This window comes from Eucalyptus grandis, chromosome 8 (genome assembly GCF_016545825.1).
Source record: "Eucalyptus grandis isolate ANBG69807.140 chromosome 8, ASM1654582v1, whole genome shotgun sequence".
NCBI lineage: Eukaryota > Viridiplantae > Streptophyta > Magnoliopsida > Myrtales > Myrtaceae > Eucalyptus > Eucalyptus grandis.
This window is the reverse complement of record NC_052619.1, coordinates 4118321-4130877: the sequence shown is the minus strand read 5'-3', so window position 1 is coordinate 4130877 and position 12557 is coordinate 4118321. Positions and strand designations below refer to the sequence as shown.

Sequence of the window (12557 nt, the reverse complement as noted above, 5' to 3'; positions counted from 1 at the left end):
CGATCCTAATAGAAGACATTGACTCGATTCCTACCCACGTTATAGAAAGAGCAATTAAATAAATGGGACTGTGGCATTTGACTTTCCTTATAGTATCTATTTCGGATCTTGGCGTGCTCACTAAAGTAATTCAGAGGCACCTAACTTCGATTCCTCCATTCACCGGTCGTTTTCATAATCTATTTTTTCTTAAGTTCGGAAGGCGGCAGTTAGATCGTGTTCTTGTTCAATTCTTTGTATATTCTTGTTTGAATTTTTGTCTAGACATATGTTGTTGTCCCATCAATATGATTTATTGTAAGAAATTGGAAGCTTCTGCATCGGCAGCCTCTAATACAGCCGACCGTGCAACTACCATTTCTTGACCAAGGCTGAATTCCGAGATCCTTTTTTCTTTTTTCTTTTTTAAAAAATCTATTCTTTCTTTTTGATGCTCATCTGGACTCCCCAAATCCATGTCAACATTTTGGATTCTAGTCTTTGGTTCAATCGATTTATAGAGAAATAGATTAACATTGGCGAAAATGATTTTTTATACAGAAGCACAATGAAATCCTAAATGTTACACCGAGTACGATTTAATACGATTTGGTATGATCAAATCCTAACGTCACAATCAATGACATCTAGCACCAGAAAAGACTGAATTCCAATGATCTTGTTTTTTTTTTTTTTTAAATCTATTTTTTCTATTTGATGTTTATTTGGACTCCTTAAAACCACGTCAACATTTTGGATTCTTTTCTCATGTTCATTGGAATTTGTAAAGAAATAAATTAACATTAGTGAAAATGATATTATACACATAGCGGAACGAAGTCCTAAACGTTTCACCGAGTGCAATTTAATTCTATTTGGTGTGATCAAATCCTAATGTCACAACCGATGAAAAGAATCGTTGGAAAGTCTGTACATCTCAATCAATTAAGCACGATTTCAACATCATCCATTGAAGAATAAGGATGGAATTGCCTAGTGACCGTATGCGTTAATCATGAGAATCATTTAAAAATAAGATTAAACTATCATAAGAAATCGAAGGAAAAAGATGGAGTGGTAAGTAAATAATTTTAATTGTCATTTTCCCCTTACGTTTAAAATGGACTTAATGGGTTTCGGTTGACTTTATTCATAGCTGTTGGCATAATTAAAAATTGCCAATTTAATACCCATAGAATCAAACTTGTTGAATTAATACATAAGCTCAAATTGTTGTAGAAGAAAAGTTTATAATAAGAATGTTAATGGGTTTCAACTTGTTCAAAGCTCCAATCGCCGGTCACAATTGTCCAAACCAAATTCCTAATGGCTTCCTTCGTTCAATCGTGTTGAACAACCATCACCAATTCAAACCATCCATAATCATACCAAATAATCTCCTATCGAAGCTTATGATTATGCCTAAACTTTATTTTTTATTTTCTTTGTGGCTCATAATTTATTGGTATTTTCCTATTTTGGTCGATGAAATGTGCTTTTTTTTCTTTTTTCCTTTTCCTTTTTCTTCTATTGGATTTGCTGAAATTTTTAGTTCTTGAAAAGGAGATTACCATCATTGTTCACATGAGCCTTGGTCAATGAAATAGGGCTGTGATTATAGCCCAGCCCATCAAGTGCTTTGGGAGTTGGTGATATGATTGATGGCGTTTGAGCGTGCCACGCTATGGAAAGTTTCTTAGACAGCACATGAGTTCTCTCCTCGAGGAATATGGCAGCAAAAATTCAAAAATTCGCGTTGATTTCAGTAATTGCACTCGTAATTTGGTGTGCTAAGTTTGCCTTTGCAAACTTAGAATCGAATAATGCTAGATATACCAAAATCATATACATAAGTTTAATATGCTAAATGACGGTATAGATTGAAAGGAAGACTCAAAATATCCTGATCGATTTAACTATTCAAATTGTGACGTTACAATAGATAAAAAAGAATGATAAAAAGAGAACTCATTGATATGTGAAGAATAGAGAAGTTTATAGGTCCTCCCAAGTATTGCATCATCTATCCACCTAACTAATAACAAAATCAAAATACTTGACATTTTATATTCCGTAGTTGGTAAGGTGAAAAGCCGACGTGAAGGTCCCAAAACACCTAAAATCTTATGTTAGTGTTCATGTTGTGTCACCATAAGTTTTTTTTTTTTCAACAAATTGATGTAATATTCGAATTGTTTGTTTTCTAGTGTTATATCAGAAATTGAATGTCCGACGTAGTTTGATGCATTGATTTGGTTATGCAATTTTGAACGTATTATAGCTAATCTAAAAGGGTCGCTTGCACAATCATGGGAATTCTCAATATTATTTTTTCTTTTTGCCCATTCATGTTATCCTTTGACGTTTAATGAATGCTACCAAATGGAATAGTCTTTTCTTAAGGAAAAGTTGAAGGAACAGGCATTTGAAAATTCTCTTTGTTTACAGATATGAAGAATATAATGTCTTATATACAATGCAATATACTGATGGAGAGATGATTTGATACATCTATAATTAACATGATCGATACTATTGATACTATGTATATCATGACGATAAAAGAAAATCTAAGGGCGAGCAAAATTACTAATCATTTTCACGCACATTGAGTAAGCAAGAGTGAAAAGGAATGTTCACAAATCATACAAATGTTTTCAATTTTTTCAAAAGATGGAAAGCTCATTCAGGGGGTGTTTGGTTGGGCATTCCCAAGGGGCTTTGGGGGCCCAAAGCCCATTGGGGGAAATTTTGAGTGTTTGGCAAAATATTTGAAAGCCCCTTTGCCCAAATATGAGCATTCCGAAGGCTGAATGCTGAAAGCTGGGGAGGGGCGGCATTGGGCATTCGGCATTCCAGAAATGCAAAAATCACTGTTCATTTATCTTCCACCTTCGTCTTCCTTCTTCATGGCGTCTTCTTCTTCCCAGCGTCATCTTCTTCTTCCCGGCGTTTTCTTCTTCCCCGCCCAACGGGCTTCTCCGGCAGCCGCCACCGCCGCCTAAGGGTTGCGCTTCCCCGGTGACCACCGCCTGGGGGTGGTGTGACCTACGACCCAGGCGGCGTCGCCTGGGTCGTGTGAACCTCAGGCGACCTCGCCTGAGGTCGCTTGAGGTGTCGCCTGAGGTCGCGCGGACCTCGGCGGTGTCGCCCGCGCGCGCGAACCCGGTGACGCCGCCCGAGGTCGTGAGGACCCAGGCTGCCAGATCTGGCCTCAGGCGCCTGAGGTCGCGCCTCCAGGCGGTGACAGCGTCGCCTGAGGTTGCGTCGCCTCGGTCCGCGGGACCTCAGGCCGCTAGATCTGGCGATGCGGAGGCCAAATCTAGCCGCCGGAAGGCCAGATCTGGCCTCTGCGCCTGAGGTCGCGCCCCAAGGCAGTGATGGCGTCGCTTAAGGTTGCGCCCTCGGGCGGCCGAACGGCCGAGATCTAGCCGCCAGAGTTGGCCGGCGGTTAGCCGGCCGCCGGATTTGATTTTCAATTCTTTTTTTAAAAATAAAATAAAAGCAAAAGCCCATTTGTAATGTAAAATTTGCCAAACGGTATTTATGCTAAAGTTGCATTTCAATATCATAAATTACCAAACGGTGTAGCATTTCAGAAAACGTCTTTATCTCAAGGATATTTGCATTCTCCTAAGGGCATTTCCCCAAAGCCGAACCAAACGGGCCCTCAAAGCATGAGCGAAAGGCCTAATCTCATCCCAATAATAAGAACTACCCAACTCTAATCCGAGTATGAACCAAGCACTGTCCATTCTTGGGCAAAGATCCACGAGGTGGGCTTGGAATGAGAATCCAACTATTTTTTATACGGGTGAAGACACGGTACCGCTAAGCACGATGCTCTTTTCTAATTTTCAAAAATTTTGATTTCATTTTGTTTACTTCGACACTTGAACTGGAAGAAGGTAATCGAAATTTGAGAGGTTCTTACTCAAGTTGCGCCACCATGCGTGTTTCGCGAATTTGATCCGCATATCGATCGTTCCACTGTTTCATAGATGTTCCGATGAAGAGTGAAAGCAAGGAAGGGCCTTTGTCCATAATTTCTGAAATTCTCCAAGATTTGGGTTAAATCGATGCCGTTGGTAAAGAGAGGAGTACAATATATTCCCTAGACACTAGTTTGGCGAAATTCTTTGGGCCTTTGCCCAGTCGGATTTGACCTCTCCCTACCACGAAGTTGGGATGGGGCCAAAAGATTCCTAATTGGAAATCCAATCAACCTGTCAAATTCATTCTAGATCCTATCCAAGCTTTTTTATTTTTAATATAAGGATTGATGATGTCATCTCCTTTGAATAATACATGCACCCGACATGCCGGGTGACATCAACCATCTTTAAGTTTTGTCAAATGTTTAATGTGATCTTTATCTTCTTCTTTTTTTAAAATAAAGTCCCTGAATAATAGTCCTTTTATTTGAAGTTGGTCCTTTCATTAGAAGGCTTGGCAAAAGTGCTGGCATGGATGTTAAGGGATCATTAAGTATGGTGCTGTTAAAATAGTGCCGTCCTTGGTGAGCATCGTCTAGCTATGAACAAAAACAATAGTGCCGACACCGTTAAATCACATATACAAAAAAAGTATTAAAAAAGTCATAAATCTGTTACATTAATATTGATTTAGTCATAAACCTTTCAATTTGACCAATTTAGTCTTAAATCTTTTCATATTGGTATCCAGCCAATTTAGGTTGAAAATTGCTAACGTGAACATCGATCGTCCTTCGTGGCATAACCAATGTTAATGTCAACATTTTTAATGATATTTTAACAATTTATTTTTATTTTTTAAGCCCTTGTTGACTGCTAGCAAGCAAATTTGGGCAAAAACTGCCTTGCTCACGGCCGGTGGGGCTGCAAAGGCCCACGCCCGGGCTTTCTTGGCCCAACCAACTCTAGGCAAGGCAACTTCTCCTAGATCTGGTGAGGGCCATGAACCTTGCTAGCGACTGATGAGGGCTTGCTAGCTCTCGTTGGCCAAAGTGAAGGGGAAAAAATGAGAGAAAGAAGAATAATAAAAAGGAAAAAAAAAAGAACAAAAAATTATAAAAATACAAAAAAATTATTAAAATATGTGCAAGTCAACACCGGTCATGCCCTATAGGATGTCTAGTATTCACATTAGCGATTTCTCATCTAAATTGACCAAATAGACTGAATTGATATTAATATAAAAATGTTAAGGACTAAATTGATTTAATTGAAATATTCAAAATTGAATTGTTATCAATATAATAATTTTATGACTACTTAGTACTTTTCCCCACAACCATAGCGATCATGCACATAGACTAAGATTATGGAGAGAATCGAGAATTGATGGAAGCAACCTTAGCCTAGACTTGTGGTGAGGATCACTAATCTCGGCCACCTACAACTAGACATGATCATGGACTTGATGATCTAACTAGACCAAATGGGCATTTTACACCCTAATGTTTTCCGCAAGTGGGCAAGCTTGGGCAAACTCTAGGCCAAGACATGCATCAGCAGGACAAAGATTGCAGGTAGGAGCGGGGCATGCCGGACCATATTCATCCCTACCTCGCCTCGCATGCGTGGCCAAAAAGATATGCTCCATCCCCATCGTACCACCCACTGATTGCTGATTTTATCCACTCCCTATTCAGGACGGTATGTAAATACCCACTTGGGCAAGTGAAATTCCATATGATAGCGTGCCCAATGGAGAGAGAGAGAGAGAGAGAGAGAGAGAGAGAGAGATTCGTTGTAGGGTTTTAGAATCATCATTCGTGGATGGGAATATGAAGTGCGCCTAATTTGTAGGCTGATGTAGTATCTATGCTGATATCTTGGAAAACCTCTTTTTGTGATTAAGGTGAAAGGGAAGGCGTCAAAAATCACACTAGATCCTACCGGGAACTCAATAGTACTTCGTTCAGATGAAATGTTTCAAAAATAGTGGACACAAACTATAGGTTGATTCCCCTTTCTGCGCTTAAACCGATATCTTGGGTTGGCTTTGGTCTGCCTTCCTGACAAAGGCAAGTTATCCATACCGTAAAAACCCATTAATATAGCTGTGATATAATTATAGTTATCCTATAGTGCGATCAAGCCGTGAATTGTTATAACTTGTTTATATTTTAAATGGCGACCTCCTAATTCTCGCTCGTTACCAAGGATACAACTTCATGATTGATTTGGTGTAACCGGTTTGCTTGATGGCTTTACATCGCTAAGAAATCCATAATTGACAGCAAGAGCTAAGAATTGGAGATAGTTTAAGAGTGAGTGGATGCTACATAATCAGGGAAGAGAGTCTGAAGAAGATAAAGAATAAGTGAATCAATGATCATTTTCATCGAAAAAAGTTCTTATAAGCTTATTGGGAATCCTCCTAGGATTGCGGCATCTAAGGGCCTATTTGATGGCATCTAAGGGCCTATTTGATAGCTATTCTTCTCGGGAACAATTTCTTATAAAAAATGATTCATTTTTATTCTATACTCTAGACGAATTTCTAAGCATTTGACTAAAATTTTTATTTTTGGGATAGAATTTTGTTTGACACCGCCCTCAAAATCTCTAATCCAAACTATTTTTTTTTAAATTTTTAAATAATTTATTACTTTTTTCTTTTTCTTTCTCTTCTTCTTCCCAATGAAGTTCGACCTCACCCAGATCTAGCGAAGTCGAGCTCGCCCAATTGACGTGAGGCCGACCTTGCAACGGCTTGGCGAGGTTGAGTCTTGCCAATGGCTGGGCGAGCCTCTGGCAAGCTCGCCGGACCTTGCTCAACTGGTTGCTAGTGACCAACGGTGGCCATTGGCAACTACGGTGGAAGAAGAAGAGAGAAGGAAGAAGAAAAAGGAGAAAAGAAGAAGAAAAAAGAGAAAAAGGAAATTTAGGTTGCCTTAATTCTAAAATTATTCCCATAAACAAAAAGCAATATTTTTTACTCTTTGATTCTGTTTCAAATTTATTCCCAAAAGCAAAAAATTTAACAAATGAGTTTTATTTTTTTGTTCTCGGGAACAAAAGAATAAATTGGATATTGGTTACCAATCAGATGCTAAAAGTTGGATGAAGTGTTTGCCAAACACGGTATGAAAGTTACAGTAGCTCTTTCTTGCAGCTGAAGCTGCCAGCATCTGTATCTGAACAAGTACAGAGAAAAGATATCGAATTCGAACCGACCATGCGTTTTCTCGTTGTTTAGAATAAAGGAGAATGCAGCCTTCCAAAGAAAGAGGCGATTGTCAACACGTTCATGATGCGAGAATAAAATAGCAGCCATCTCTTTCATTCCACAACAAGGATTCTCTCACTTTTATGTCCGGTGCGAGAAAGTCAGAAGCTAAATATAGCGAAATTGAGGTGTTGCATACAATGTCTGAAAAGAAAAGGAGATCAAGACAGTCACTAATGGTAATATAGATACGTACCAGACACTTGCGGAGGGGCAGGTATTTGTTCCTTGCCTTGTTGAAGAGAATATGTTCTTGAATCTAGAGCTGATAGGTATCATGACGCGCCTTGTTCGGTTTCAGCCACTCATGCAACAGTGTCTTCGCACATTTCTAGCTGAGCTCATCGATCTCCTCTGCTGAATATCGATAGAATCTTGTTCCTAACACACATAGAGACGCACTTTGGGTCGATTCCGAGCTGACGTGGCGAAAATCTGTCCAAGAATATGTGTGTGTGAAAGCAGAAATGGCGGAGGATCCGACCATGAATTTTCTCTTTGACAGATGGGTGAGGTGCATCTATATGGAGTTTCCGAATGGATCGCTTATGGTGATGTTGCGAGCTATCGTATGGTCGGCACAGATAGAGTGGCAATGTTGGCATGGTGCGGTGGATGGAGGTGGGTGGCCACTCCAGCGAGGTGGGCGGCCGCTCTAGGGTGGCCGGCACTGTGAACAGAAAGGGAGAGATGTGGGTGAATGGACTGTGCTTTTCTGCATTTCTGATGACAGGACAGGAGAACTCTCATTGCTAGAGCTTTTCAGAAGTGTTACACTTGGATTATTGCTACACACACGAACAAGATGATATTAAAACAAACACACACTCTCTCTCTCTCGATCTCTCAACCAAAGATAGATGGTCGGTGACGGCGGCCTTCATAGCAAGGTCCAATGTCTTTGAGGCGAAGGTAGGCGATCTCGACTTTGATGTTGTGTGAGAGAATGGGTGAGTGTTTAGGTCGCATGTATGGAGAGAATATGGACTATATCAGAGTTAGAAAGAGCATTTTCGTAGCCGGTGGTGATGACTGAAGATAGGGGCATTGCATCGGCACGGTGATTTAGTCTTCAATGTACTGTTTATATGTAGGTGAAATGTACATTTATCCCATTAAATGAGATAGGTCTAGTTAGAAGAAGGGATAGTGGAAAACATAACTGTGAGACTTAGCTTGCGTTTGGTTATCTAGATTTGGATTCAGACATGACAAAATAAGGTGAAATTAGAAATCTTCCGAATATTTTTTGGGTGGTAGAAAATCTCATAATATATTTGGTACAATCTAAAATAGGATTCTTGACTTCTTCTATTGTATGAATAAGGCAAATCGAGAAATTGTTGAAAGGCCAATTTGGAGAATCGAACAATAAACTTTACGGCTCAAAATACAAGAGCAAGTTTGTTCACCTTTACTTCTCGCAAATTGGCAAAACCTAAGTTGTGACAGGTTTTAGTCATTAAATAAAACCGCTCATATTTTTACAAGAGGGTGACCAAATTCAAAAGTAAAACGACAATGTTGTCTTCTTTCGTTGTTGGGAATGTTTCATTTAGGCGGAGGTGTGTCCTTGTAGGCTTTTGATGAGGGACTTGGACGATGAAATTGTCCCAAACACCCCAAGTACGCAGCCGATTCCAATGAGCAAAGCATTCAGAAGAAAGAGCGGCTTCGACAGGCTTGGCCAGCATATCTTGGTGTAGAATCCGCACGGCAAGATCACGCAGATGCAGATGCTGACGAGCGAGCCGGTGAGGCTAAGCACGTACTCGAAGTACGGGACCGAGAGCGCGAGCGCCAGGATCACCACCAGCAGCATGGAGCCTACCGTGCCCCTCACGACTGTCCGCATGCACGAGCTCATCGACCCGGGGAGGCTGCGGTCTAGCTGTATGGCGAAGGGCGCGAACTCGAGGGCGTACTTGGTTATTGGCGTCAGGACCGTGGCCCACTGGGCGACCTTGGTCACGACAAGGTGGCGCGGCAGGCTGAGGGTGATCTGCGAGCTGACGCCGGGGCCGAACATCTTCGCGCCCATGAAGGCGAGGGCCGTGTACAGGGCCGTGACTAGGGTGAAGCTCACGATCGATACCTACAAACAATCAATCAGTAGATTTCAAAACTTTTTAGCACCTTACCGAAAAACGAAAGTGATATCTCATTTAATTTTTGATATATTTGTAAACGTTTAAAAAGCATGCAATCAAGCCCTTAATACATTAGACATCTGTCGACATTAGGATAAGCCACATCGGACTGGCTACGAGTTAAAGATTTGGTTGCTCATTTTTTTATGAGCATTTAGAACTCAGTGGACCCATATGAAAAATGTTGGAGGAATTCGGTTGCATTTATCCCTCATAGAACGAGAGAGCATACCTTGGTGAACTTGGAAGGGTCTTTCATGGACTTATACAAGTCAGGGAAGACAATATGCCCAGCAAAACTGAACACATAGAGCCCCGAAATCATGGGGATGTTACGGATCCGAAGCGCCGGGATCTCATTATCCGACCTGACCCATCCGAAAATGGCGGTCAGAGCCACGGAGGCAAAGATGATGATCGACATGAGGATGCCCCCGGAAGAGAGGAAAGAGATGGAGGACAGGTCCCTGAGCCAGAGGCTCGGGAGGGCAATGAGCACGGCGATCACGGTCAGGAGCTGAGGGCTGGACATGTGCGTCCATCGGGCGCTGATCCAAGTCCCTGGGAAGACGATGCTGAGGTTGTCATGGAGCGAGATGGTGTAGGAGACGAGGGCCAAGAAGATCTCCAGGTATATGAAGGTTGCTGCTATGATCCTGCCTTTGGATCCATAGGCTTCTTGCCCGATGTCTGTGTAGCTTCTGGACTTGGGGCTCTTGTCAAGGCATTTTCCAAGCAAGTGGGAGGTGTAGGCGCATACCATGCCAAGCCCTATCAGCAGGAATGCAGAGGACCACCCTCCATTCTCCAAGGCGTATGGTGTTGAAAGCTGTCCCAGCCCTGCCAAGTTTTGTCGAATTTTTGTTCATGAAAACCTGATTGTATAGCTTGAGAATAAGTGCTAATCTACACCAAGCATATAAAATAAAATAAAAATAAAAATGACTGAGCTTGCTTGAAAGTGAGTTTAAATAAAGTTTTCAACTGCAATTAGCTCTACCCATCATATCATTTACCGGAATGAATATGCCCTCCTAGCTTGCGAGGAAAAAATAAAGATCGTATATAGGCAACTGAAATCTATTCATTTTATGAGTAAATTTCAACTAAACACAAATGATTAGATCTTAATTTTGTATTGAAACAGTCTTTTAACAGAAAAACCGGTAGATATTACGAAAGCGGGTTTGCACTATTTATTTATTTTTTCTTTTTGTGGAAAGTGGGCTTGAACTACAAACGGTATTTATTACGCAAGTTGACAACAGTGGAGAACAAAACATTAGCTAGTGTTCTTTTTTTTTTTTTTTTTGGAATAAAAAAACATTAACTAGTGTTCGATTAGCAACACGTGTTATAATTGACCTATATGAGAACGACTTTACACACTACTTTTGGAATACACCTTCCCTCTTTTCCCATCCGCAGTACTTCTAATAATGCTCTAGCAAAAATGGTTTAGGAGATATGGTACATATCTTAGTGAAAACAGTGACTTCATTCATACTTTTAGAAGTTCAAGCTGTAGTGAATTTAAGTGATGGAGGACTCTCTCGGCTCTCACCTATGAGCATGCCAACCATGTTGATGACAGCGTGAGCAAAAGAGCTGTTCGCCCCGGTATTCTCCTCCTCCACCGCCTGCAGCTTCAGCTCCGCCATGCCCCCGTCGCACTCGCACCGGCATACTTTATTCTCCCCTTCCACGCACGACTCGCAGCCGATCCAGGGAGGAGCAGCAGCCAGTTCCGCGCCCCGCACGGACTCGCTAGCGATCTGGCTTCCATGTGGGAGGCGGCTCACGATGGACGTCCACAGTTTCGAGCACGTCCCTCGCACCATCCTCTTCCGACACTTAGATATACGAACGGAAGACTAAAGAATTACAAACAAGAGACCTCAGGGCAAGTAATGTTCTATGTTTTTGCCTCGCTGATGAGTACGGGAAAGGGTGCGGTTTATTTATAAGAGGAGGGAGTGTACAGACGTAGGAACGTGCCATTTGTGCAAGAATCAAGGTGACGTGGGCGGGTGTCTGTGGGAAAGAGAGAGAGATTCCGATACAAGAGAAGTTGCCAACATGAACCAGATGCCTATATTCTGAAAATGCAGATCCGCCCATAGCAGCCAGGATCGGAACTTTTCCTCTTTTTCTTCTTCTTGCTGTTCCGCCAAACTTGGACCGGAATTTGCCAAAAATATTGGTACCTCTAATGTGCCAACACAACAAATAGGAAGTGTAATAAGGATGCGAGACGTGTCCGAAGTGGGCCCCAATTTCAGACTCTTTCTTCTCTTCCCTCTGCACGTTCAGACTCTCTTTCTTCATTCCAGAACGCATCACTGGCTTCCGCAATCTTCGTGGGGCCGCAGCACTCGCCGTTGAGGAAGTCCGGGACGGATTGGCGCCCGCCGCCCTCCTCCGAAGCTCTTAGCCGTCGCAGTTCCAACGAAACCCATCGTCCGCCGTTGCCAAAGGCTTTTGCTGGAATCGCTGAACAAGTGAACAGCTTCTTGGTCGCTCTTGCTAGTGTCGTGGTGGGGTCTGAGGGAGTGTTGTCACTGATCAAAACAGTAAACAAGAAAATAGAAAACCAGAAGCTATATTTTTCAGATGAGGAAGAGAAGCGCAGAGAAACAGAACACAAACTTGCATACGTCTGTTCTAAAGGAAACTGTCAAGTACAGAACAACTTAAACAAAGCAAAAACTGCTCACGTACGTGCAACACATAACTGCACACAAACGTGCTATTAACTTCCTAGAAAATAGCAAAAACACTAAATAAATAACTAAATTGAACTTGGCTGTTTTTTTAATAAAAAAACAGAGTAAAACAGAGCAGAAAACAGAACATAAAACAGAGTAAAAAAAAAGAACAAAACAGAAAACAACAACTTGAGACATTATAATCCAACAAACTCCTCATTGGATCAGTTGTTGCTGCATACTCCAATTTTCTTTCTTAATGCTTCAAATCTTCCAGCTTGAAGTGGTTTTGTGAACATGTCTACAAGCTGATCTTCAGATCTGCAATAGACCAACTTAACTTCGCCACTTTGTTGCACCTCACGCAGAAAGAAAAATTTGACTTTGAAATGCTTGGTTTTGCCATGGAAAACTGGATTATGTGATATTGCTAAAGCAGCCTGATTATCCACATTAACTTCAATGCAATCACTAGAATTCAACCACAGATCCTTCATTATCT

At 41.5% G+C, this 12557-nt stretch overlaps 1 protein-coding gene across 1 annotated transcript; it reads right to left on the bottom strand.

Moving 5' to 3' along the window:
- Window positions 1–8574: 8574 nt before the first annotated feature.
- On the bottom strand, window positions 8575–11267 carry LOC104456304 (amino acid transporter AVT1H). The gene is made up of 3 exons (XM_010071071.3): window positions 10912–11267; window positions 9580–10187; window positions 8575–9292 (listed from the first exon to the last, which is right to left on the bottom strand). Exons 1-3 carry the CDS (start codon window positions 11186–11188, stop codon window positions 8753–8755), a joined length of 1425 nt encoding a protein of 474 aa, XP_010069373.1. The 5' UTR covers window positions 11189–11267; the 3' UTR covers window positions 8575–8752.
- Window positions 11268–12557: the final 1290 nt, after the last annotated feature.

What these genes read in the sequence shown, in the direction of transcription:
- LOC104456304 (XM_010071071.3), bottom strand. Translation starts at nt 11,188, where the DNA reads ATGGTGCGAGGGACGTGCTCGAAACTGTGGACGTCCATCGTGAGCCGC. An exon ending in CATGGTTGGCATGCTCATAG is followed by an intron (nt 10,188 to 10,911) that starts GTGAGAGCCGAG and finishes AAAACTTGGCAG; the next exon opens with GGCTGGGACAGCTTTCAACA. An exon ending in ACCCTTCCAAGTTCACCAAG is followed by an intron (nt 9,293 to 9,579) that starts GTATGCTCTCTC and finishes GATTGTTTGTAG; the next exon opens with GTATCGATCGTGAGCTTCAC.